Source organism: Leptosomus discolor, chromosome 1 (assembly GCF_034619465.1).
Source record: "Leptosomus discolor isolate bLepDis1 chromosome 1, bLepDis1.hap2, whole genome shotgun sequence".
In the NCBI taxonomy this organism is placed as follows: domain Eukaryota; kingdom Metazoa; phylum Chordata; class Aves; order Leptosomiformes; family Leptosomidae; genus Leptosomus; species Leptosomus discolor.
In genome coordinates this window covers 181,772,123-181,799,674 of record NC_141391.1, presented here as the reverse complement: position 1 = coordinate 181,799,674, position 27,552 = coordinate 181,772,123, and the positions used below count along the sequence as shown (strand labels likewise).

Below are 27,552 nucleotides of genomic sequence, written 5' to 3'. Positions count from 1 at the left end.
CATGCTTACCTTGCATTTGGCAAATCATGCTTTTTAACACCAGGTTAAGAAAACAACAGAGGCTACCCTGCAGACAATACAAGATATGGTCACCATTGAAGACTACGATGTGTCAGAGTGTTTCCAGCACAGTCGCTCAACGGAGTCTGTGAAGTCAACAGTCTCTGAGACATACCTGAGTAAGCCTAGCATTGCAAAAAGAAGAGCTAACCAGCAGGAAACGGAGCAATTCTATTTCATGGTACGTTGGTTGCTTCCTCATTCATGGGATACTGACCAAACACCTGAAGTAAACATTATGCAGAAGTTCCTGGAATTTACGTGCCGTACATAGTAATAGATTCATCTGCATCTCTACAGAAATTCAGAGAATATCTGGAAGGTAGTAATCTCATCACAAAACTTCAAGCAAAACATGACTTGCTGCAGAGGACACTCGGAGAAGGTAAATATCATACAGTAAATTGAAAAGTGATTCCAGACTATGCAATGAAGCCACTGAACTGCCCAAGGTATGCAAGAAAAAAACTTAAAGCTTAATTGTCCAGTAAGCAGAGGTTTGATTCTTGCCAGTCATAGTTTTGGTGCAGTGGTAAGGGTATGCACTATAAATTGATTTTATTTCTTCAACAGATATTTATTTCCACTGTGCAGACGTTTAGGCAAGTGACTATATTTGGAAATGGAACTGTTGAATGAGAAATCTCGTGTCTGAAGGAAGAGCTGACACAGTCAGTGGAGGGTGATTTAAGAGCTGTGACAAATGTACTGTTTCTACTTCCTAACAAATTCTGTTGACTTAAGGTTTCTTTAAGAGTTGTGGGAGAGTGATTTTTTGAGTATACAAAATTATCCAGGATGCATCTCTTAATGGACTCACTAGTGCAATATTTCTGACACATGGACATGAATGTCCTTCTTGCAGCCTAACAACTCAGTGGAGCATTTATGAAAGGTAAAAGGTGAAATCCTGACCTCACTAATACCAATATTGAGACTTATAGGCTTAATTTAATATTTGGTTTCTACAAACTATTTGCGTGTTTTGAACTAGAATGAATGAAAACTTAATGAACAGCTCTATATATGTTGATTATCGTTCTTACATATGAAATATTTGCATTACAAAAAACCATTATTGCACTATAAATTGTGATAGCAGAGAATTATCCACTGTCTTGAACATCCTCCACAATTATAAAAAGTACATCTTAAAATATAAACCAAGTCAGCAGAAGCCCATGATCAAATGAAGTAAAGCTGAATTAGGGCAGTAACGAATCAGGCACTATGCACAGTTCCAGCCCACCTCTTACCAGCCCTCCCAACAGGCTGGACCAAAGGGAAAAGGAGAATCATACTGCAGGCCTTGAGGACTAGCCACACAGGGTGTTACAGATTTAAGAGGAAGTGAATTACACCACAAAGAGTAAAAATCCTTTCCTGGAGGTTAAAGACTATAACTCAGACTCAGGAAAGGAAATTTGTTCTCTAAAGAGTGTCTCTAAAGGATGTGTCAGTTTATTTTCCTTTTACTGCCAAAAATCTGTTGTTAATCAGATCTCTTCTTGCTTTTAATGCAAAAGCCAAGATCCACAAATCCAGTTGTGGAGGTGCCTAAGGATCTATTAACGTTTCAGTGGCTACAACCCAAAGAAAGCCCTTGTCCAGGCAGTGACTGAGGTTGAGGGTAGGAAATAAGCAGCGTTTTCTTGCAAAGCTGGACCGTAGAAGATGGTAGCAGATTTTACACAACTACATTATGTTCTTTTTTATGGAAGTATTCATTTAATAGGATTTATTTTTTATTGTGTGCATCGAGCAGCTTATTCACACAAAACAATGTACAGCTGATGTTTGTCAAAAAAGGGGAAAATCTTCCTCCAAAGGCTCACAGAAAATGTATTTGGAAAAATAAAGTGAATGTTTATTATTTGGAAAGCCATTAAAATGCATGATTGTCTACTGAAGAGAGAAAGATAGAGGTAACAGAGTCTGTTGCCTAATGCATGTTGGAAAGAAATCAGGAAAGAACCATATGAAAGGAAATCCAAATGAAAACTTCTCAGCAGGGTGACCTAAGTAATAAATTGCCATCAGGCTCTGGGCTGTTCTGCCATGCTCAGGCATGCTTGGACTGTTCCATGCATGGTTGAAGAGTTCCTGTCAACCCACCAGCTGTAACCCCAAGTAGTTAATCTGTGTTGCCCACAGTGGTTTTGCACATAGTTGTTGCATCATCATAGCATAGCACGTGCAAATAGTACCCCAAACACATGCATCCACATTCAAAGCTGGTATCTGGAGAAAAAGGCATTATTCTTACATTATTACTTACAAGTATCCCCTTCTTTTGAGGCATCTCCTGTATTACAATGCACATGCCTGGGAAAGACCCTGTTTCTATACATTTCTTGAATGGAGATGGTTCAAGGGATAGAATTACAATGGAATTGAGAACATTATTGCTCTACCTAGTATAGAAACAAATTTGTAGGAAGTGAACTGCTCCCCTGCTCCACTCAAGCTGCCAGCTTTAATGTCACCAACACTGCAGACAAGTAACACAGGGTGCTGTATTAAGTAATGCAGAGGAGAATGGGGGAAGAGGGAGAGGATGGTCTTAGCAGCAGGTTTTCCTTTGGCACCCTCACTTGCTTTTGTTCAAACCTGTACAGGGTAAGGATGTAGGCTGAATAAATCCAAATTCCAGTCTGGTGTCCACAATGTTGACAGCATTTGGCTTCTGTTCCAGTTCATCACCTGCCTACTACAGTCTGTTGCTGTTTATGGACACAGCAGATACATATTCATGATCTGAACAAGGCGGATAGATGAAGTGCTCTATGCTGAGTCTGCATCTACCAGTCTGGAAAAGTAAATGAGAAATACTCAAATTAAACTGATACTACACATAGGAAGCACACTGATACTCATATTAATTCTGACCCGAGGTTCATCTATTGAATGAACAAACGAACAAAGCAAAGGGAATGCAAGAAGGAGAATAAGCAGTTGTAAAAGAAATTGCCCCTGTATCCCAGACAGTTTTTGCCCTAATCTGTTGAATATCAAAGATGTGTTTAAAATCCTCCAGACTCGGGATCTTTTGTTTTACTAGCATTTATTATTGGGATTCTTAGTCTCAATGAACTTTCCTTGGTTACAGGGGTAGGGAGAAGTCCCTGGCTTACCCTTTGTCTTTCATAGGTTATTTTACATACTCTTCTTTCACCCCTCTTTTTCACCTCTCTAAAATAGCTGCCAGAAATCTTTGCATGTCTTATTACTGCCAGAGATTTTTCCCAGAGCTTATTCTTTGTGCCACCTTCTGCAGATCCCCACTCTTCTGGTACTGCAAAATACATTTTCAGGTTAGGGTTTTCAATACTGTGCGGTATTTCAGGTGCACCTGTGCGTTGCCACTTCATATTATGTTTTGCATATCACTGTTTTTCGTTCTTTCTGCAGTCTGACAAGCTTTTTTTGCGGTTACTTTAGAATTGAGTGGTGTACTTAGACCTAGCCCAAGTGATGCTCAGCGTGATTTTCAGAGTCAGTATAATTATCTGTTGTTCTGCTAGCTGCATAGGTGTTTAATTCTTTCTTCCCTAGCATCTTACTTGAAACTGTCAATGCTGAATTTTATTTGCCATTGTGTGTCTTGTTCCTTAACACAATTAAACCCCTCTGAAGGGCTTCACAGTTTTGTCAGGACTTGATACAAAAGTATTTCAGTCAGATGCTGTGATCTTCCCAAGACATTATTAAATGTACTATGTATTATGTCAGTGGTCCTAATGGGAAGGCTTGAGTAAATGATTGTTACACTTCTGTCATGATGAAAAAAGACCATTTAATTCCACTCAGTTTCCCTTTTCTTCATTAGTTTTTGATCAATGAGAATATTTTGCCTCTCAATCCGTGGCTGTTTAGTTGCTTTAGTCGCTTCTTGTGAAGAAACTTAGCAGGGGCCTTTGAAACACTAAGTAAATTAATTCAACTGATTCTCCATTATAAAGTATTTTACTGACATGTTCAAAGAATTCTAATAAATTAATAGGGCACGATCGCCCTTTGGGAAAACTAGGCTGATTGGAACTTATCATACCATGACCTTCCTACTGTTTCATTATTTTGCTTTTCATTATCATGAGTTGACACGATGCACATGCCTAACTTACTGGCCTGTTGTCCTGCAAAGGTTATCCAGGAACCTTTCTGGAATATGGTATTTGCTTCTTTACAATTCTCTGCACTTCTCTGTGGTGTTTCCCAGTGGTAGTGCTGTATTTTTTTCCTGCAATACACAGACAAAAGAGAGGAAGGAGTCTTTCAATACAAGCCATTGGTGTCTAGAGCTCTGTATTTTCAGCACTGAACAGGTTTAGGCACAAGACACTAGGGGAGATGTAATCTATCCTTGGCGCAGCTCTGTTTCCACACTGATTTAGCCACTAAAACACATGAGCACAAACAATAGACATTGTTTGGAGTTTTACTTCAAATCATTCACAGTATATAGTGACTCTTTAATCTGTGGGCAGACTTCTTAAAAGTTGTTCCATAACATTGGTTGTGTTTGTATTTTAAATGAAGCTGTGGAGATGGTAGATAACTGCACTGCCGTGTTTGTTGTATAATTGTGTATCTCTTGCCAGTAACATGAAAGTCAGGACTAAAAGTAGTTTGCCAAGCATAATTTAGATACAAAAAAAATGTACCTAAAACCTAAAAACCTACAAATGATTGTTTCCTGATTATTGAACTTTTCTAGGTCACAGGGCTGAATACATGACAACAAGGTAAGATATTTTTACTTGACTTGATTTAGAGTTACAAAGGTAATAAAATCTTAGCAATTACAAATTTTAGAACAAGTCCATAATAGTATATAACATTGTTGTTGTTGCTGTTGTTACATAAATTGTGTACAAGCCCTGTGTGTTTTAACGTTCAGCATTTCTGTTTCTGCATCCTGAAGGACCAGACTGTTCATCTTCCTCATTCTTGTGGGCTGCTTAGGCCGGTGTCAAGGGTGGGACAAGCTAGGAGGTCCTTAAAAATATTTGTGCATCACACATCAAATTTGGAAGTTGCAGGGTGCTTTTCGGTGCTAGAAAATAAATATTTTTTAGTTGCTAGAGATACCTTGCTTCTCATGGTTTGTAATTCACTTAGTCAGGATCCACAGTTCAAAGAACCTGATACAGAGGTGAATTTAGGGGATAGGCGACATCTTTGATAACGTAGCTCTGGACAGGAATACCTGCTTTCCCCCAGTATCCATGCATTTGATACTTAAATGTGTCTATATATTTACAGAAGAGAAACGATACATATTAGATCTCTCTGCTTTGTGCGGTACATGCTTTTTCAGTTGTGTAATGCCACACCTGCACGCTGCCTCCAGACATAAACACCGAGGAGTACTGCAGCTCCCAGGGTATCAGACTAGGGGGGCAATGGCAACTGTTTGGATTTGCAGCTGCCACTTGTGTGTATCATTGCTACAGGCACCACCCTTCCCATCCTGGTGACAGCAGGAGCATCCAGCCCAGCCTTCCTGGTCTCACTCATCCCTCACCTTTTCATGCAATACATCCTTGCCCAATGTCTTCTCTTTCTCCTTTTTGCTACCTGGACAGGAATGACCTTGCCACCACCCCTCATCTTTAAATTAAGAAAAAAAAAAAAAAAGAGTCTTGCCCTCCCAGCTAAGGGCCAGGATCCAGCTCTGGCTCTGCCTTTGCTGGACCACTTGGTTTTGCATGATTTCTTCTGTCTGGACCCCATATTCCTGGGGACACCTCTACAAGCTTCAGACCAGCCTTTCCCTCACCACTCCATGGGCCATTTTAGCTCTGTAAAGTTGGATTTATTCACCTTTCCTTACACGACCCCAGTTGAAAAGCGGTAACAAATCAGAGCACTCTTCCCAGTTGCTGATATTAATTCTGAGACCTGTGCCTTTAATTCTTGCCCCCAGATGCTACCAGGAATGCGTGGAAGTCAGCAAGCTTATGTCTAACAAGAAAAGCCTTCTTTCTTGACTCCAAAGCACGGGACTCATCAGTCTTACATCATCTTAAATTCCCTGCTGTGTAAGCAGCTGAAAGAAGACAATGGTTTAGGCAACGATTTTACCTTAGTAAAGTGAGGGAGCAGCTTGAAGCCACCTTAGCTCCTGTCTTCTCACAGCTGGTCACTTAGAGAAAGAAGTTCTGAGGGAGTAGAGCCTGCCCATCCATTCCTCAGCAACAGTTCCCCCGCTTTGTCTGGGACCTGCCTATTGCCCCAACGTTCGGTTAAGTTTCCAGACTGTAAGAGATGCAAACAGAAATGTTCTTCAAGGTCAAAGTTAAATTGCAGAAGGGAAGAGGATAGCTTCAAAGATGAGTGTGAGATAGCAGGTAGTACCCAAACAGACTGAAGTCCCACCACTTTGTTCTGTGCAAAGTTGTTCTTCACTGTTTCCCCCAAAACATTTGATTTTTTGCTAATTCCTGAAAAACCTATAGAAATATTGGACTGCTGGTGCAGGGGAACTAGGGAAGCTGTTGGCATGTAGCGTGCCCTGACACTCACAAAATAAATTATGACCTAGACAACAATAGTTATTTCCTGTAATCTCTTTCGGTTGTAGTCATCACATGTGTAACACACTAGGTAAACATTTTGCAGACCAAAGTTTTGTGTGTTCTTCCTTTTCTTTTTTTTTGCATTGTGCTGCTTTTGTTTATTTGTTTCAAGTTGATGATAATATTTTAATTCCTTTAACTAATTTGCAAGGTGTTTCTTTTCTTGTGTGAAGATGTTGGTGTTTGGATGTGGAAGGCTAAAGCCATATAACCTTCCTGGATCTAGTTGAAAATTCAGACGGTTTGGTTTTGAAGCATCTTAGGAGTGTGCTGAGCAGCTTTAATTTGCGTTTGAAGCTTCTCCAGCATGAAGCAACTTTTCTGCTTGATAAGAGGTGCTTCCAGTGCCCTGTGTTCTGCCGCAGCTAGCAGGATGAATTCCAGTGGTTGCTGCACATTTCATGCATGACTGCAACAAAAAAGGCCATTCCGATTGTGCAGTGTTTCGAATAAACGTATATGGTAAAAGTGCAAAGCAGGGGTTCATAAAGAATGTCAATATTTATCCAAAAGTAATGTGTTTTTAATGGGGGAGTTCTGCACTCTTTAATCACTGTTACACTTAAGTTTGATGGAAAGTCTTTATTTGAGAAGTACTGTGTTTATTTCTCCCTTTACAATGTTCTGGTTTTTTGACATGTGCTTACAGACATTTCATTTTATTGTGTGACTTAATTCTACCTTGCTCAGTAATCATATTCCCTTCCCTTAGGCCTCCAAATCTTCCCCCTAAGCCCCAGAAACACAGGAAGCCCAGACCCCGATCACAGTATAGTGCTAAGTTATTTAATGGTGATTTGGAGTCATTCATCAAGGTACTGGCACAAGCCACTCGAGTGGCTGATCTCAACACTTCTTACTATAATGGTCACCACCTCACGTGAGCTGAGGCAGATCATTATGTTTAAGTCTGTTCTGGGGCTCTCTTCTTTCCCGGTTGATCAATATAATACTTCCTGAAGTCAGAGGGAAAGAGGGGGATTCATTTATCACATTAGCCTCCCTACGATTTGTTTAATAAAGTAGGGATAGTATTGGCAGCCTGGTTTTATTAGGAAACTTGGCATCATGTAGGAGATAGATAGGATGTAGTGGTGCATCCCACGACTTAGCACAATTTCCTGCTTGCCATTTTCATTACATTCAGTATTCAAAGTCTGTGGAGAAGAAGTATTACCCTGGGTTTGATATCCAGCTTTTGATTTCCTATGACTTTAGGAATTTATTATATTGTGTGAAATTGTGATCACCGCTATTCTGGATCTTGTATCTTTGCTGTATTTACTATCTTCTTCTTTCTCATACTTTTATTTCTAATAATGCTTCTAGCCGAGGCCGAAGGAACTCTCACACGAGACATCAGGTATAGTTCTAGTGGCAAGAGAACCATTTCCGCCTCGCTCTCGGGTTGCGTTCATGCCTGGCTCAAAATTAAAGACCTGGAGGGAGAAGTTTGCATTAAGAAATGAGTGTATGAGTACAGCAGGCAAAACTGAACCAGAGCACAACTCTGGAGTGATTGTAGTCTTAAATGATGGTTCTTTCCTTATTCATTAACAAGCACCTGCCATCACAGTCAATTAGTGCCTCTGGACATTAGCTGACAGGGTTAAGGGGAAAAAAATACGGAACAATACATTTATAAACACAGTGAATGAAATTCATGACTGCAAGCTCTGTGAACTGGGTTTGAATGTTACAGAGTTTTTTTTTTTTATTATTTCCTGTGCAACATAGCTAGCAGCAAATATTTTGCAGAACAAATTCTGCTCAGTGGCACCATACCAGTTTGGCTGTCTTTGAATCAAGCTTTCAGCCACCCTCAGTACAACTGCAGGGAAGACTATTATTATTATGCAAGTAGTGCTGTGAGGTGCAAAGACTTTCAGGAAATCATCACATGATGCAAGAGATTAGTATCATGAACAGTGTCGTGCTCAAGGATGAAAGTAAGCAAAGAAGCAGAAACTCCCACAACAAAAAGCCCCTGGATTAGAGAAGCGCAGACTAAATCAGGAGAAATGGTAGCCTGTCATTTTCCCTCACCGAGAAGAGGGTTATGCTACGTGGCAGTGTGGGTGACAGGGTTTACTTGCAAGTGGAGAGTCCTACGTAGTTAGTCTTTCAAAAGGAAAGAGGAAAAGGAAGCTGGTGCCTTATGACAGGTTTGCCAGTGTGAGAGCTAACCTAGGAAAGCATCCCTGCCCAATGACCATGTCATTCCTGATAGCGATGAGTCATTTTGGCAGGCACAGAAGGATTACACCTAGTGAAATACAGTATCACACCAAATTGCTTTTTGTTACATTTTTTGCGTCATAAGAAATGATAATTAGTCCTAAACATACATTCACTGACTACACACATCAGATTAAATTCACAGCAGCAGTAGGGTCACTGTTCTTGACATTTTGACAGCATAGATTGTTACTTCAAATTATTTTCCTGTCATTAGGTCCAAAATCCAAAACTGTTAGTTTAGATTATTTCAGGGAATTACTTAGCTGCAAAGTTGTGCATGGTTCTGAACAGACTCTCCAAAACCAGATATGAAAATAATTTTTTTTTGTTATTTCTTACTGCAAACACTAGCTTTTCCAAGGCTTTACATTCTTTGCATGAACCAGTGTACTAACAGGAGACACGGGTGCATGTTGTGCATGTTTTCTAATCCTCTGCTTTTTTGGAGAGCCAGGCTGCGCAGTGTTGGTGGAGATGACAGTATTCCTGGGTTTAGCAACTGACCTGTTCCATAGGTTGTTTTATTTTATTCAGCTGTTACTGAATCATGACACAACTCAAACAGAAAATGCTCATCCAGACATTACTGCTTCTTGGCTAGCCAGTCTTTGCTAGGTTTTAAATTAAAAGACAAACAAGTCACAGTTTAAATAGTCTTTTGTAAGCCCCACTAAAACAACATGGACTACACAGAAGATCAGGGGTTAGGTTATCTCAGGAAGTACATTGTTTCATTGCTTCACTGGGTGTTATTTTTCAAACTTTTTTTAGTAGTTGGCTTTTCTCCTATTTGGGCTTAATTCATAAACTTCCCACTAGTGCAATTTAGCATGAAAATGAAGGACTAGTTTGTAAGAGGAAATGTGTATTCTGAGTTACAGGGTGCTTTTGAATTCATGATTTTGTAATACAGACTGGTTTTATATTAAACTTTCAAATGGATTAGTCAATTCTCTGAGCGCTTACGTATTTGAAATTCATTTGGAAAGAAAAAATTATAGCTTCCAAGACAAGAATTTCAAAGGTACCCATTATTTATGAAACAGTAATTTTTCCAGTGTAAGCACGAACTTTTCTAAATCATTTTTAATCATATGATTTGTGTCTTTAATAGATATTTGAAGACTTGTAGTCATTAATGTACTTGGGGTAAAACATCCATTTTTTAAAGTGGCAAAACACACAGATGAAGGACTGTGATAGTTCTTTCGGAAAATCAGCAGTTTAAAAGGAAAAGACAAATAACTCAAAAATTAGTGTATAGTCATCTTCTCCTCCTCCTATCACAAGCATTTTTTCTCCTTTATTAAAACACCCCTAGTTAATTGAAGATGTAGTTATAGACCTGCGGCTGTATCATGGCTGAGTCCAGAAGCTTCGATTCCTGAGCTCTGCCAGTTGCAGGCAGGGAGGTGTAGGCTGTGACCTGCCTTTCCCAATACCTTTGTGCTTGCAGAAGAGGCAGCTGAACCACACGCTCAGCTCAAAGTGGCTGCAGTTCACCACCCAGTGTATTACCAGCTAGTTAGAGCAGCCTGAAACGACATACCAGGCCATCATCTGCCCTGTATTGGGACACGCAAATCAGCAGAGCACATAGGAGTGCTCTCAGGTCAGGAGGGAGACACCTGCTAGCCCACGCAATGTCATTTGGTGGTCTTCTCCAAGAACATTTCTGATAGTCCAGCAGGCCCAGAAAAGGCCTTGTCAACTGTTTGTGGTCAACATTTTTCACCAAAAAAAAGCATTTTGAGGAATTAGGTCCTGTGTAATTAGGTCCATGTGGGATTTTCTCCACCAGGAAAAGAAAGGTAAGTTAAAGGGATGCAGAGGGATCATCTTCATAATGAATTATTATTCTTCATAAACTTTTTAAAAGGCAAGTTCACTGCTTTAACTCATTTTGCTTCAAAAGTCTGAAACACATGCATGAGCTAGATGTCACATACAGTGTTAGCCAGATATAGTGGCAGAGGTAGAGAATGAAGTTTCTGAATTTCCTGATTCAGTGATTTTAAGGAAGAACCATAATCCTTTCTCTTCACCTGTTCCTTTCCCTCTCCCTAAATGGGAAGAGAACTCTGTTAGAAATTACATATTTTCTTCTGTGTTTTTTGCCAGCACTGTATGTCCATCTGGATTGACCAAGAAAATGCGTTTTCACATTGAATCCAGAGTAGGGAGGGTTCTTCTTTCTGATCTGCTGTTCACTCTTTCTGCTCTTGTTTTTCCAGGATTCAGGACAAGTCATTCCTCTCATTGTGGAAAGCTGTATCAGATTTATCAATTTATATGGTAAGCTCTGAAACATACTATGTCATTTCATTATTGCCCTGACTTTTTTGTGTATCTTTTGCATAATACGTTTACTACCACAGCTTTGTTTTAAAATAGAGATTAAAAAGTATTTTAAAAACTAGATTAGTTTCTCACCGCTGTCTCCCATCTTTGCTGCAGGTCTTCAGCATCAGGGAATTTTTAGAGTGTCTGGTTCCCAGGTGGAAGTCAATGATATTAAAAATTCATTTGAGAGAGGTAATTGCATTTTCATTTATTCGAGCACCTTAATATCTGACATTTAAAAATCTTTCAAATTCTAATTACTTTCTTGGCTGCTTAAGCAGTTTGTATGCACTTTGTATATTGCACCTAAATCTTTGCACCGTCATATGCTTAAAGATGAAGTATAATAATGACATGTACATGTTTTTCAACTGTTGAGGTTGTTTTTCATTTTGTTTAGACAAGGCATGACTCTTGAATCAACAGTAAACTCGAGTCTTTTGTTAATGATAAACTGCAAATAATAGTTTGTCTATATTTTATTTTAAAGATACTCAGACAGGAAAGATTAGGTTTTTTAAGTAGATTCAAGAGATTATTTAACGCAATTTGAGAACCCTGTTACTTGATCTTCTGGAATAGGAGTGCTCAACTTTCTGGTCTCTCTGCCAAAGTGGCATCACAATCAATGAGAATACAGGCCGTGAAAGGGTTGTTCCATTTTCAACCACTGTTTTCATTCCCGAAAGAAACTTCAGCCCCAGAGGAGAAATTACGGGAAAGATACCAGGAAGAGAAAACAGCTTTTTAAACATGAATGACTTGCAACACCCAGCCTAGGATTGCTCTGCTAGGGAAGCCAGGATCCAGCAATCCCCTAATTGTGTTAAAACAGTGCTAGTTACAAGTTTTGAAAATCTTACATCCTCTTTTCTTGGGTCTTAGAAGCTGGGGGTTTTAATTTCCGTAAAAACCTTTTGCAGATCATCTGCTAATGAGAAAACACTTGAAGCAATAAGTCTTGTGACTAAAAGCATGAAAAAGTATGCACAGTATTTCTCTCCCCAGGATTAGTTATGTACCTTGTTAAACCTGATCTCGTCTTTGACAAGATATGTGAAGCAGCTGTTTTTACATGCTAAGCGAAGCCGCATCCTTCTGTTCTCCAGCTTTTAGATGCGCCTTGTTGTTAACTGCTTCTCCTGGGTTATTCTGGAAGATATACACATTTTAAAGTGTTTCAAAATACAGATTAAGGCTTTAACATTACATGTAGTTCAGTAACAGCTGAGGTTTCAGTTAGGGTTTCAGTTCCAATAGAGTGTTTTCACAAAATGGTTGCACATATTCCTCAATGTTTTAATTTTTTCAGAATGAAGACAGATTTCCAATTCAAAGAGTTATCCTACTCAATTTGCTTTATGTAAGCACCTAAATAGTAGTCTGAGAAACCCTATTCAATTAAGAACATCTGGCTTTTTTATTTTACTAACTGTAAATCACAACATGTCTATAAATACCTAGTTGGAAGTTCAGGACCTAAGAGATCACTAGGTTATGTAATTTAAAGGAAGCTTTATTTAGGCTGCCAGTTTTAGTTTAATCATAGCCTGGGATTTCTAAATCAATGTTTATTATCTTACTTGAATGCTTGCATTGCCACCTCCCACACACACACACACACACACAAAAAAAAAAAAAAAAAAAAAAGAAAAAAAAGTCACTCACTTATAAAAATGTTGCATGCAAGAATGCTCCTGCATGTGTGTTTCATTCACTTTATTTACTTTTTAAGGTGAAAATCCTTTGGCAGATGACCAAAGTAACCATGACATTAACTCAGTTGCTGGAGTACTGAAGCTCTATTTCCGAGGGCTGGAAAATCCTGTCTTTCCTAAGGAAAGATTTAATGATCTTATTTCTTGTATCAGTAAGTAGAAATCTCTATTTCTTTCTCAATAGAATTTTACTTTCATATATACAGTAGCAGCCTGAAAAAAAGAGCTAACTTCACAGATTTTACTGAGACAATTTGTTTGCCATCTGTAACAGTCTGGGTCAGTTATTAGTCATACTCACAGCTGTGGTTGTTCCCTTTTTCCAGTGGGATTAATGTACAGTACCACTCTTTGTTTAATAGGGCAGGAAGAATATCTTTTGGTATACAAGAGATAGTTAAATTTAAACACATTATTATTTTCCTCTGTACGCTGGGGCAGACAGAAAGGGATGAAGTCATGACCGTGCAAACAGAGTACATTATTTTCCACAAAGGTTTTCATGCCCCGCAGCTTGGAGTCAGCGCTAGTGAATAAGTAACTAACTTCTTGACATTGTGTGGTTCTGGACCTTTATTGTGCTCAGATTAAAACCCCCAATCCAACCTGCAGGAAAATCTTTCAGTGCAGAAACGGAGGGGAGCAGCTGAGTGTGGTCTGTGGAAGAGCCCGGTCTGCCTTCCAACACACAAGTTGTAACAGCATGCCTTGGAGGAGCGTTGCATGGGTCTGCGCACTGCTGGTGTTCATAGCCAAGCACAGAGAGATTGTAGTAATTTGGGAAGTTCTCAGTGGATGAGGGAATTGCTGTGGCATGCACAAAACCTCTTCCAGTTCACAGATCCCTGCAGGTGTTGAGGAGGGGTGAAGCCAAGCCAACCATCAGTAGGCTTACTGTTCCCTGTGGGTCCATTAGAAGTGGTCAGAGGTGCTAGCTTTGTGGAAGAATTTCCTCCTTTCAACCTTTCCTTTACAACTTGCCTGCTTCAGCTGAATGGAGAAAGAGGCAGTTTCACAGGTAACGAGGGCCAGTCCTTTGGGATATTAACTAGGGCAGACTCCAAACTGCGTTATTTTGGCAAAGAGGTCTCAGCCCAGCAGACAGGACCGCAGATAGATGTGTGCACAGTGTCCTGGGATGGCCATCAGAAGGGCTTTTCTGCTCCCTGCTGGGGGAACCCATGTAGGGAGGGTTGCAGTAATTCAGACTGGATGTTACAAATACATGGAACAGGTCTACATGCAATATTTTGTGTTTTGTTTTGTGTGGAGTTTTCTGCAGCTATAGCTATTTACAGACTCCGTGGTACTGAGGAGTCCCAAAGGACCTCGAAACTGCAGTTTAACAGTCTGATCACTGATGCTGAGGGGGACACTGTCTCTTTAGGAAGTGTAATCTTGTTTCTGCCTGAGTTCACCTTTAGCTAACTGTGGTACCACAGCCCAGAAAATGTCTGTGAGTCATAGAAATTGAAATCTAAAAAGGGATCATTTTGACTGAGTGATTTTCTGCATGACAGGGATGATAGAACCTTACCTAATAATCCTGCGCTTATTTTCATAACTTCTGGATGAATTAAAGCATGTCTGCTGGAAAAATTTATTGATTTAATGGCTTGAGTTGACAGAAAATCTACTACATTCTTGGATAAGCTATTCAAATGATTAATCACTTTCATCGTTAAACATTTGTACCAGATTTCCTTTTCAAAATTTCTGCTGTCAGATTCTGCCCATTGGATCTCTTTATGACTTTATTACTTTGACTAAGCATTAAGAAAAATATAAATGGTGGTTCTTATATGTGGAGATGGTATTGCACTCCACTGCGCTGAAGAGCTTTAAATAGAATTGTAAAATACCAAGAATGAGTGAGTATTCATCTTACAGAGATTATACAAGTGAGTGTTCAGGATATGCAAAAATATTTACCCCAAACAATCTTTTAAATGTCTTCCAAGAAGAGAAACCCGGATGATTTCAAAGAGTTTCCATTCACCGTTGAAGCTTCTGAAGACAGGATGGGGGGGTATGTGTATGTGGCACCTATGCAGGCAGGAGAGATTCACCAGTCTCTCAGAACGTGACTGTCTGAGAGGGATCCAGTTCAGTTATTCCAAAAATGGTCTTTCATTACTAAGAACTTCAAGAAAAATGGCAACAAATACTAGATCCCTATCATTAGGCCTTGGTTTCCTCAAAGGATGTCCAACTATTGCATGTTCAAGATAGGCAATGGATTATTTTCTTGTGAAAGAGTTGACAACTTTTTTTTTAAATGATAGTATCATCCAGCAGAGCTGAAATCAATAACAACCAATAGCCTGCAACAAAGTCACTGCTTTTCACAGCCATATTTTAAAATCGGACAGTTATTGGGAAAGAAGTGTTGCCATCTGATCCTGGCTTAAACTGACTGTTCTCTGAGGCTGTCATAAATCTGGATTATCGTCTTTACAACAGCTTGTCAAAGCGAGGTGTAATGACTGAGTAGTTCTGTTAGGTTTGACTTCTGCTGTTGCGGTTACAGAAGAAAGCAGAGGATTTTCTTCCTCATAATGTGTTGTAAGAGTCCCAGATCTGTTTCTGGCAGGTTTTGGAGGAAGCCAGAGGAGGATGATTTTGTTGCTTGGTTTGGTTTCCACAAGGTTATTGGTAGGGCCACTCTGAAAAGGCATGTCAATGCCTTCCTTCAGCAGAGGGAGGAGAGGTAAGTTTGAAACGTGGCAGGACAAAAGGGGTTTTCTCTTTAAGCACATTGGGGTGAGTGTACTTTGTGTTGTCACAGTGGAGGCTTTGAATGTGGTTGAGGAAAGAAAGAAACAGCTCTTGTGCCTTGCACCCACAGCCAGTCCCAGAACTGCAATGTGGGAACAGTGGGCTGTGTGTCTGCATCTTCTGATTACCTGAGAAGCCTGAGGTGGACTGTTTTTACAGCTGTGTACTTAGTCTATGCACTTTGTTAAGTGGTCCACCTCTCCCAGGGAATAAGGTGCCTTTTTTCTTTTTCTTTTTTGGAAAAACAACAAGCATATCAGAACATACTACCTGTCATGGATTAGTTTAAATAGCACCTACATGACATGTACTTTGTTGGTCTCAAAGACCCTTTCCATTGCTATCTTTTAACCTTAATGTTTTGTATATCTTGCAAAAAGGAAGACAGTCTAGGCAAGATTTTTCTCCTACTTCACACTTTGGACCTGTCTTAGTTGCATTAGTTTCTTTTTCTGTGCTCATGTGGCCTCACATATTAAGTATGTTGGTCTGCACGTTAAGAGGAGCAGGGCCAGACTCCCTTTCCTGTGTGAGAACATATGTTACTGTAACTTCTTTAGATCACAATTAATATGTGAAGTACAGAAAACTTTCACATTTTTAATTAAGAGGGATTAAATACTCTTAATTCGTATTGCATTCACTGTCTTATAAAGAGTGGGGAACAGAATAAATATTAAGTTGTTTTCAAACGGTTTTTCAAGATAAATGTCAGTGTGTTTTTTTTAATCATTGGCAGAAATTGTTGTAAAAGGGGGGAGGGAGAAAGCAAATTTATAAAGTTAATGTTCACATAAAACTGTAAAAGGGCAGAATGTCACACATTTTATATGGAAATGTAATGTTGCCAGTGAAAAACCCCTTGAAACTGAAGTACTTAGTTATGGATGTCAAGCATAATTGAGGCTACAGCTGCAAAATGAACCTTTCCTCAGTAGAGCCACTGAGGAATTCCTTTGCATTTATGCATATATTTCCAAATGAAATAGAGCATTGTGATTTAATGCTTTGCTTTTTGCAAATGCAGTGGAAACAACTGTGACTTTTAGGGCAATTTGTATTAACTAGACTCATGAGAACAACGTTATTCTGTTTGGGTTTATGAACTATTTTAGATAAAATTTGGGCCAAATTGTGACTTCTCCAGAGCAAGCATGGAAGATAGGACACCACGTAAAGCATCCATCTGATTATGGGCCATAATTCTGCATTCTCAGCAAGAGGAGTGGCTACTAATTCTCCCAGCAGCACTCAGCAGTACAGAGGGTAAAATAAAGTGGAGGGGAAGGGAGGAGAGTTGCATGGCACTCCTTTTCTGCCCCTTTCTAGGAACAAGTTGGGCCAAACACAAGCAAATTATTTGTAACAGGAGTTACATGGAGGCAGAGGGTACTGAAGCTGTGCTTAGGGCTGGCCATCATTCACCTTCACTGCTGGGGGACTGCAATTCCTCTGCTGGTGTGAGTTCTTATACACGTGAATTACAGTTCACTTTTACATACATAGCTGTGCAATGCAGCAGCACACACAGCTACTCAGACTGCTTAGCTTCTGCTCAGTCATTGTAATTCTTCATGGTTTCATCTTCCTTGCCTTAAATTTGATATACTAAGATGCCAGGATGGATGAAAACTTTCATCTTTTTTCCTTCTGATTTTCATCATTTCAATCCCTTGCTGCCAGCAGTGCCCATTTACCTAAAGGCATAAATGTTATGAAAGAAAATTATTTTATTGCTTTTCCGGACTATTGCCCATTACTTCAAAAGTAAAAAACTATATTGTGAATTGTCAACTCTTCCTGAAAAAGTTTCAACAAAATGAAAACTGTTTCCTTCCCTAATCGGCAGTGGAGACCATTGTGTTTGTCCTCCTGTAATGCTGTCTTAAATAGATCTGAAAGAGCTGTAAGTGGCATTGCTGAGTTAATACATACATATCTTCGAGTCGGATTGGACTCATCTACCGAAGTGGAAAGAGGCACAAATTGTTAACTTCAGCACTAATACATATTCATGCAGATTACTTGTCAGCTGCAAATTGACCATAAAAATTACATCTGCAAGTGTAACTCAGTCCCATTCGACATTCAGCAGGTGTGTAAAGTACACATTAGGCATTCACTGTTACTAGCAGGCCCCACAGCAAGTGGAAGTAGCGAGTGACCCCCAAATAGAGATACCACATTGGATTTTATCCTTCAAAACAGTGGTCCTAAAAGAGATATCTTACATTACCATTGTTTGCTTTCTTTTTCCTCCTTTGTGCTACCCTTGCCTGTGAAATATGCTTAGCTTGCACAGCACTAGCTGTTAGTGAAGCACAATTCATTAATTGCTGACACCAGGTTTCTCCTTCCACATGCTCTGATCAATAATATCTTCCCTTTGCCAAGCGTTTGCAACTGTTTTGTTGCTTCCGAGACCAGCCCATGGAGGCTGCCTGTTAACAGAGGGTGGTAGAACATATGCAATCCACAACTCATGTTTTTGAGCTCTGACTGCTCCCAGGCTGAATCTTCTCCTTGTTGGATAACCGTATCTCACCACCAGTGAAGGAGAGGCCACATGTAGAACCAAGACCTGGAAAAGTACAGTGCTTTTGTAGCATTTTTAACTAAACTAGAGTGATAAAGGCATGTAGCTGTCCAGTTGGCCCAAAGTATTTCAGAACCACCAGCAATTGCTCTCTTGCAAAAGTCTTTTGTTCTCCATTACCGAAGCACCCTGTTTGTATATTTGAATATTTATTGCCTTTTACATGCTCCACTACTTCAGGATTATTGCTTAATTAAACTTCAATTTACATTTTCTTAATGCTATTTAGGGCAAATCTATCCCTGTCTTAATTTATAATTTAGGTTTGTTTTATTTGTATTTGAGGGCTTCTGTTAGTAATTGTGTTTTCTCCCCTCTCAGGTTTCCTTTACTCTTCTGAGGCCGACTGTTCCCTTTTGATCTGTTTCACTTTAGAGTTTGCCTTTGCAAAAGCCTCATAGTGAGTGACCAGGTGGTTAAAAGGTGTTATTTCTCATGGAAGAGGAAAGTAGACATTCATTAATTCTGCCTGTCTCTGCAGTAAGCAAAGGTGACACCACCTCTCCAGAACAGGTTCCACTGTTCTTGGAGGCTGAAGATCACACCTTTTAAGGCTTGAGTAGCTAGGATTTTCACCTATCTCATGCTACTGAGAACTGATCCTTAGCCTGTGGCCGACAAAGAGACAGCTAGCTGATAAGCAATTCTTTCACTTATGCAATGACATTAGTCTCATCTGGATTCATTCATCCAGTTCAAGGACAGGGAGTGTTTGCAGGAAGTCCATGGGAGATCAATAAATAAATCTTTTCCAAGAGCAATGCAGGGTAGCACCTCAACAGATTTTCTTGTGGAGGTTGCGATCTGTCTCGTTGGAGGATTTTATGAACAAGTTGAACAGATGTCTCTCAGAGGTGTTTAAGGTGATGTGGAAGGGTGAGATTGTAGACTTAAATGACCTCTGAAGAGTTCTCAGAGCTCTCTGGTTTTGATTTTTTGTAGTAGCTGGTAGAGGCTCTTTAGGTGCAAAACACCTCTGGTACTTAGACACCTAGATAATTTTATAGACACACAGAAAGCAAAGCTACTTATATTAACAGGGTGCTTTGCTCCATTATTGTCTGACAAAAATACATTAATATCTCTGGGCACAGATGCGGGGCTCTTCCACAGAGTTCTATATTCATGAAGCCCCAGAAGCTGGCCTCTACCCCTTCTCTTGTTCCACCCCACAAATGTCTCCTGTGCTCTGGGCTGCACTGTAGCTCCCCTTTGACAGGATCACAGAGTTCCCATGCCAAACACCTTCTCGTCTGGCTGGCGGGAAACTCTTCTGCTTGTGGGTTTGACCCCCATGATTGAGACAGGTCTGGAAGTCAGGTGTGTCAGACCAGAGCTCCAAAAGTTTTGCTCTGCTCTAAGAACTAGAAAATAATAACCATTTCTGTTGGTGATATTTACCTGATGGGAGTCTTGATTTGTGGTTGATATTCATATGTCCTTCACACAGATCTCCCTTCCCTCCCTCATTCCACAGTCAGAAAAACACGTTAGTTCTCAGTGTGCTTGGCCTTGCCAGAGGCTTGTCCTGTTGCTTGTGTTTGGGAATGTGAGTCTCATATCATTAGAGTAATGAACCAGTTTTCAAATCCCCTGATCTCTATTTCTGCTTGGCAGCTAATTACATTATTAGGACAAGTCATATAATACTAGCACTTCAGTTTTCTTAGCTGAGAAATAGGTAATACCTCACCAGGCACTGAGGTGGGGCTAATTACAGTTCTTGAAAATCAGGGTAATGAAAAGAGGGCCTCCAGCAGAAGTGCTGTGAGAGGGGAGACACAGTCAGCTTTCTGCAGTGTTGGGATTGCCAGTGGTTCCTCGCAGCAACCATCTTCTGGCTTGGATGGCTCTTCTGCCCCGAGGCTCTCTTCAGCAAAGCCAGTGGAGGCAAAGCAATGCTTTTTCTGCCCTCTGCATGGAAAGCAGCAGAGCTGCAAATTCTTTCTGCCTGGATGCAGAAAGATAACTCTATTAGTTCCTTCTTTCCTACGTACCCGCTCACGCACTATGAAATTTGGCTCCTCGTTTAAAAGCAGCACACAAATACATAACTTTATTGCCTATCTCCTTTAAACCAAATCAGCGCTGAGAAAGAAAAACAAGCTGTTTGAAATAACATGGAAAGCACATGAATTTACCACTTGGCAGTATTTTGGGTTTTCAATAAAGAGGCTTTCATGGAAACAGGGACTGGGTTACCAGGAAGGTATTGGAAATACACACACCTCATTCTGGCATGTACAGCTTGTAACTGCTTCACTATAGAGGTGACCTGCTAGTACTTAGTACTGATCATGCTCCTAGTAGGCCAGCTCGACACATGGCCATACAGCCAAACTCTCTGTACCTACTCTGCTGTGTCTGTGCTGCCTACTGGGACCAGTTCCTGGCTCATGCATCCTGTGAACCACGTCTAGGAACTGCTTGGAAGAGTTGTAGTTGGTACAGACCATGAGCACATTGGAGAGTGTGGTAACTACTATGTGGTAGCTGCCTGACAGTGTTCAAGGCTGTGCCCCATCCTGATTTAGCTCACTAGTTTAGACAGAGGTATTGCATCCAGATAGGTAGCACACTGCTGGAAGGAGCCACTGGACCCACCTGGGAGCCCAGCCAGTGCATTTCTCGGGTCCTATTTGAGTTCAGTGATGACTGAACCTGGTCCAGGGCCAGTCTCCAGAACTGTCTGGAAGAGGCAGGTCTGCAGGAGAAGGCATTAGCCAGGAGAGGCTGTAATGCAAAAGCCAGGTCCTGGTGCTGCGTCACAACTTCCCTGCGGCTTCCCACATCCAGCGCACAGGGTGGAAAGGCTGGAGAGAAGCTGTGCCACAGCACCACACAGCAGTGCTGCTGAGGTGAGAGTGTTGAAAGACATAACCAAAGCGCCTTTGGACCTTCCTCAGCCATAGAAAATCCACCAGCACACACACACACAGACACAGGGGCTCAAAACCACCCAGGCCTGCAACTCTGTGTGCAGAGACTCACAGACAGGCTTATCAGGGGGAAGGTCGGCTGAGCTGGAGACTCATAAGGTGCCCTAGCTGTAAGAGCAGCTGCTTTTGTTGGAAGAATGGGAACTGAAGATACAGGCAGGCTCCTTCCACTGGGAGTGGCTTAGTTTAGGTGGAGAAAGGCCTTGCAGTAAAACCGGTGTCTGTGGGCTGTGCAGAACAGCGATGTGGCACTACAGTGCAGAAGTGAGGGTACGTAGCATTGGCATCTCCAAGATGTGGTATGCACTGGAAAGGGAGTGGAGAATTGTGGCTGCTCTGTGGATCCTCACTGTGCTAGCAACTCCCTGGCTTAGGATGTCCCTGCCATGGACTCTCAGTTCTTAACCAGCAACCAGAAATACATCTTGATGCATGCAGCTGATGTTTAATAGAAACATAAAAATAAATTTCAAGTCCCATACTCCATTTCAGAAAATGTAATGTCTTGAACTGATTTTCAGCTAGAGTTTGGGTTCAGTGTGACTCATTAGGTTATAAATTATACAACTTGTCAGCAGTCCTTTTCCACACCAGCTCTGCAGCAGGTCACCAGGGACACCATTCCAGCCTTCAGCCACCGTGCTAGGGAATAGGTTTTTACCTCCTGCAGGTATTTTGCTGCTCCCACAGTAGATACCACAATCCAAATGGAGTTCCTTCATGCAAGTGGTGGTGGGCCGTTCTCCTTCCACAGGAAGTCACAAAGAGCCGAGTTTCACTCCATCCCAGAATCTTCTTTTGTTCCCCAGCATGCTAGTGATGCTGAGCCAGTGGGATCTCCTGTAGATGCAGATGTGGGAACAGGTTTCTCCCTCCAGTTTGCTACACTGGCATTCCTGATTAACTATATTGCTTCTGTGTGGTAAACAGAAGTCTCTCTGCCGACATATGCTCTGCTTGTGCTTTGTTCTTGATACCGAAAGACTAACTACTAGACACCAGTTGTTCTTCTAAGAAACATAAGTCAACACACATTTTGCATCTACAAATAAATGCTGATTGGTAGAAACAGCCATACCAAAGAGCACAAATAAACACCAGGAACTCTGTTTACAGTTAGCACGTTTTTATGTAAGTAATTATTTTAAATGTGTACTCTTAAATATCACTTTTTATGGTACAAATGGATTTTCAGCTATTGCAATCAGCTTCTTTTTCTTATTTCCAGATTTTTGAATATCCATTTCAGTGCCACTGGACAGTATTTCTCATGTAGTCTGCTAAGATTTCCCCTAGATGTTGTAATTGCAGCATTCTCTCTTGGCTGACATAAAAAGCATTACTGAAATTTTAGGTTGTTCCTAACAGTGTCATTTACACAGAAAACACATTGAGTAAAAAATTGAGGTATTACTTATTTTGAAAAACAATTTATGCTTTTATCCCATCACTACCCCACTTGCAGCCACATAATCTTTCTGACCAACATAGAAGATAATGCTTCCTTGTTATAAGACATTAGGAACTGATGCTTTTATTAAGCTGACCTTGTTTTGCCCACTTCAGAAGAATTTTGGTGGACTGCTATAAAATCATTTGGGAAAATACACGAGATCTTTGTGTTTGTTGCTTACACACCACAAAACATAAGGCCCTTCTCCTGCTTTGCCAATAAGAGAGTCATAGCTGGACATTTGATTAAGAAAACTCATTAGAGAAGCTTGGTGATTGGGATATTATATCTGATATGAATGTTCAAATAAAGAGAATGAATCTGTATTTGAAACTGATGGCAAACATCTGTCCTTGGTTCCCTCAGGTTGTTTATGTACTGACATTGTGGTGTTGTGAGCTATCTAGCTCAGCAAGTGCCCAGGGTTTGACTTAGGCAGGTTTGTGACTTCTTATATTTAAAGATGTTGCTTTTAAACTGCATGGTTCTAGTGAGAGAGAGAAGGACTTTTAGATCCTATTTTTCTAACAGGCCTTCTAAAATGGGAAGATACTGGCTAGGGACACGTGATGGTAAAGAGTCAAAGTAAATTGAGTAAATTGATCAAATGCTGTTTTAGACCATCATATGAAAGGGAACTTAAAATATTTTCTTCTCTTTGCAGGAATAGACAATCTCTATGAGAGGGCTCTTCACATCCGCAAACTCCTCCTTACTTTGCCCAGGTCGGTCCTTATAGTGATGAGATACCTCTTCGCCTTCCTCAACCAGTAAGTGCTTTATAATTCCCTGAGGTACTGTATCTTTATCTGCCTTCCTCTGCTGCTATTGAAGTTCTTTGGGTTTACTCATACTCTATGTAGAATTTCCATTTAAGCTCCATTTAACACAAAATGTGATCTTCTAGTTGGCAATGAAAGTGGAAGGAAAACACCAGTTTTCATACAAATTAAAATTCCATTTGTCCAAAACTGAGCAAGGTTGTAATAAGACAGATTAAAATGTTGTCTGAAATGGGGAGTATTAAAGCTGGTAATAAAATAAACTGATAAGAAAAATTACAAATACAAACTGTGACTACTTTAAAAATAGTTTATGTAATTTAAAAGTAGAAAATTTTTTTTCCTTATCTCAATATGATTTTAGTCATCCTGACAGGAAAAATAAACAGTATATTCAAGCAGCACAGGCACTACAACTACCTGTTTGATGCTAGGCACTGCCAGGGTGAGGCTTTGTGTTGTTGCTTCTATTTTCTGGTAATAGGGCTACCAGTATAGAGAATGTAACTCCCCTGTGTATGCTTTGATATAAAGTAGCTTGGTTCTCACACTGCAAAACAGAGGCAGCTACTGGAAGGAGGGTTGTGTGAGAAAGGGAAAGTGGTGTTTGAGCCTTCGTCATCCCAGGAAAACTTCTTCTCAAAGAGAAAATAAAGGACAGGTTGGACAATTGTGCTGTGTTTCTCCCTCCACTCTTTCACAGCCTTCTCTGGTTTTGCTGACCCCAGTATTTTCACTGAAAATTTTGCTTCTTGTGCCCTTTGCCCTGATTCTAGCTTTTCTCTTTCTGCTGCCATACTGTCCGTTTCCTGCTATATTTGTTTTCATATTGCCTTTTTCCTCTTTTTTTTCCTGAATTTGCTCTCTGCTGATTCATTCTGTCTTTGTGACCTTCCTCATTTCATCCATCCTGTCTGTTCCTATAGAAACAGGCTGTTTGCAGCCCGGTTATGTGTGCACGCCTGTATTCACAGCTGTTCCCATTTCCTTTCTTCTAGTAATTTCTGAGCCACCTTCAAGCAGTATTTAAAAGATGGGCAGAGATCTAAAGTTTTATGAAAATAACCATGCATTTGAAACATGAATTCATCCCCCAGAGGTGACACTGTGTAAATGTCTCAAAGGCTTGTATCACAGCTTCTCCTCTACTTAGACATACAGATTGACCAGAGCTGTATGAGGTTGTACTTGTTACATGGTCATGTTAGCTACATCTGTGCTCTCCACAGGAATGCAATTCAGAAAGCAGGCTAAATCCCTTATTGCCTCTGCATTGCTCCTGGTGCATCCGCAGGAAAAATATTCCCATAGTTTGACTTTCTGCAAACCCAGTTCTGCTTTTTGCAGATGCAGTTGTGCCTGTTCAGCCACGTGAAGTCATCAGACCTCATGGTAGACCTCATCTGGTCCAGCCTCCTGCTCAAAGCTTCTGAAGTTAAATCAATTTGCTCAAGGCTTTGTCCAGTCAAGAACCTCAAAGGGCAGAGAATCCACAGCCCCTCTGGGCAGTCAGTCCCAGTGCTTGGTCACATTTACAGTGAAGAACGTTTTTCCTGCTTCCAGTTGGAATATCCCTTGCTGTGACTTGTGTCTGTTGCCTCTCATCCCTTTGCTGTGCACCTGTGTCTGACTCTCTCTTGTCTATAATTTCAATAGTAGAAGATTGCAGCTAGATTCTCCATTAACCTTCTCTTCTAAAAGCTGAACAAACCCAGTTCTCTCCACTTCACTTTATAACCCATATGCTCCAGCTCGCCAGCCATCTCAGCAGTCCTTTTCTGGACTTGCACCAGTTTGTCAGTCTCCCAAAACTAGGCACAGTACCTCATCTGCAGCTTCATGAGCACCAAGTGGAAAAGGAATGATGAATTCCCTTGAACTGCTGGCTTTGCTTTTCCTAATATAGCCACATGTGCCACTAGCCTTCTTTGCGAGAGGATGCATTGCTGAATCACGTCCAGCTTCTTGTCCCAAGAGGTGCTTTTCCCAGCTCCCTTGGGAGCTGCTGTCCAACAGTCAGGTCTAGACCGTAATAATACCTGGGTTTGTTCCATCCCATGGGCAGGACTTTGCATTCATCCTTGCTGAACTTGATGAAATCCCCGTTCATCCATTCCTCCATCTTGTTCAGGTCTTTCTAAATGATAACCCTGACCTTTAGCATATCTCCTGCCCCACCCCTCCCCCTCCTCCCAGCCGCAGTGTGGCATCATCTGTAAGCTGGCTGAGTGTGCACTCCATCCCATTGTCTAGCTCGTTCATGAAGCCGTTGAACGGTATCAGCCCTGGTGTTGAGCCGCGAGGAGCACCACATGTTACCAGCCACCATCAGAACTTCACGTGTTTCACAATGATAGTTTTAACCTTTTTCACACATTCTTGCACATATACAAAGGCTACACCACCTTAGGAATCAGTGGAACAAGATGTCTCAAAATAACACACAGGACATAATGATAAATCATGGCATAAGAAAGGGGGGAGCATGATTAATTTTGCAAGTTATGAGGGCAGTCGTTTAGAAGGTTTGTCTCTTCAGTTTGTGTTGTTTGTACATGGAAAACACTCTCTAAAATTCGCTTTCTGAAGGGAATATGATGCTGTACTTAAATGGAACCAGACATGATAATTCATATGCTGCTTCAGAGTGCAGAACAACACTGAGATAAAGAGCATCCCAGCACTTCAGGTTCTGTTTGATTGGCCCTGCACAGAACCACTCAAAAGGCAGAATTTCCCAAGTCAATGCTTTTAAACAATTATAAATAGCAACTTTTCATTCAAAATCAAAATTGAAAACTAGTAATGTTGCATTTTCTGGAGGAAAGGAGTGCTTGGAAAAGTTGATTCATAAGAACAATCAAAGCCTTTTATTTGGACACTTCCAAAGGGAAACTCTTGTGGGAGTTTGCGGGCAGAAGGCAAGGTGCTCAGTGATTTTAGGCTGTATGGTAAAAATGGAAACCAGAAGTCAAGAGCCTTTGCAAGATCCAGGAACCTAGTTGCCTCCAGAAGACAGTTCAGTCCACCTGAGTTATATAGGCAGTTGATGGGAGAGATGGATCAAGGTCTGATGATAAACGTGCTTATGCACTTATACCCACTTTGGATCCGTCCACTTGGGCCTCCAGGGATAAGCGCTGATGAGATAGAAGCAGCAGCAGTTGATGCATTTTACATTAGCCCATTAGGTCAGTGTACACTAAGGACAATAATGTGCGAACACATACATGTATACACGTGTATCTGTTATAAACTCCCTTTATAATGTATGTAGCCTATTGAAGAAATCCACTTTTTTGTTTTATTACTTCATGTGGGATTAAGTGTCAAGGAGAATAGGGAATCCTTTAAGTTGTGATGGAAAATAAAGTTTCTCCAGTTTTCAGAATAAGGTTAGTCACAGTGGAAAAGTCAATTTTTCTTGATTTTTCTGTTATAACAGCCTTTCGCAGTACAGTGATGAAAACATGATGGATCCATACAACCTGGCCATTTGCTTCGGGCCAACCCTGATGCCTGTTCCAGACATACAAGACCAGGTGTCTTGTCAGGCACACGTGAATGAGATAATCAAAACTATCATCATCCATCATGAGGCTATTTTTCCAGACACTAAAGAACTTGATGGCCCAGTGTATGAAAAATGCATGGCTGGAGATGACTACTGGTAAGTCAGAATATTACCCTTCTACTTCCTTAACAAAATCGTTAGGCTGGTTAACTCCTGTGATACAGAATTACTTTCACACAGTAGAAGTATGAAGATAAATGAGAAGAACATTTAGTTCACAAAGTGTTAGCTATGAAAAACATGAAGCAAAGGCAATTATGATGAGGTTTCCTAGAATGTTTTGTGGAGAAAGCTACCCCTGTGTTCAGCCAGACACAGCCAGAATTCCAGGTGTACTCTGCAGAGCAAACAGCCAGGTAGGAAACTGTCTCTCTGGCTGTGAACCACCTTAACAAATTTCAGCTTGTGATGTTTCCCCTTGCTCCTTTCCTCTCTTAGCAACACACACACACTTTTTATAAATTAAATGATTCAAAGGTTATGGGAA

General features: G+C 40.7%; 1 protein-coding gene across 2 annotated transcripts in view; it reads left to right on the top strand.

Moving 5' to 3' along the window:
* Nucleotides 1-27,552, top strand: part of SRGAP1 (SLIT-ROBO Rho GTPase activating protein 1) — a 145,135-nt gene that overhangs the window by 106,562 nt on the left and 11,021 nt on the right. Inside the window, exons 9-17 of one of the 2 annotated variants that reach the window (XM_086472287.1) lie at nt 44-241; nt 361-445; nt 4,778-4,805; nt 7,971-8,004; nt 11,117-11,177; nt 11,340-11,417; nt 12,961-13,095; nt 23,374-23,479; nt 26,937-27,161. In XM_086472287.1, coding sequence (XP_086328413.1) covers nt 44-241; nt 361-445; nt 4,778-4,805; nt 7,971-8,004; nt 11,117-11,177; nt 11,340-11,417; nt 12,961-13,095; nt 23,374-23,479; nt 26,937-27,161 — 950 coding nt within the window. Of the gene's footprint in view, nt 1-43; nt 242-360; nt 446-4,777; nt 4,806-7,353; nt 7,457-7,970; nt 8,005-11,116; nt 11,178-11,339; nt 11,418-12,960; nt 13,096-23,373; nt 23,480-26,936; nt 27,162-27,552 lie in introns of both variants that reach the window. The other variant, XM_086472276.1, reaches the window with a different exon arrangement.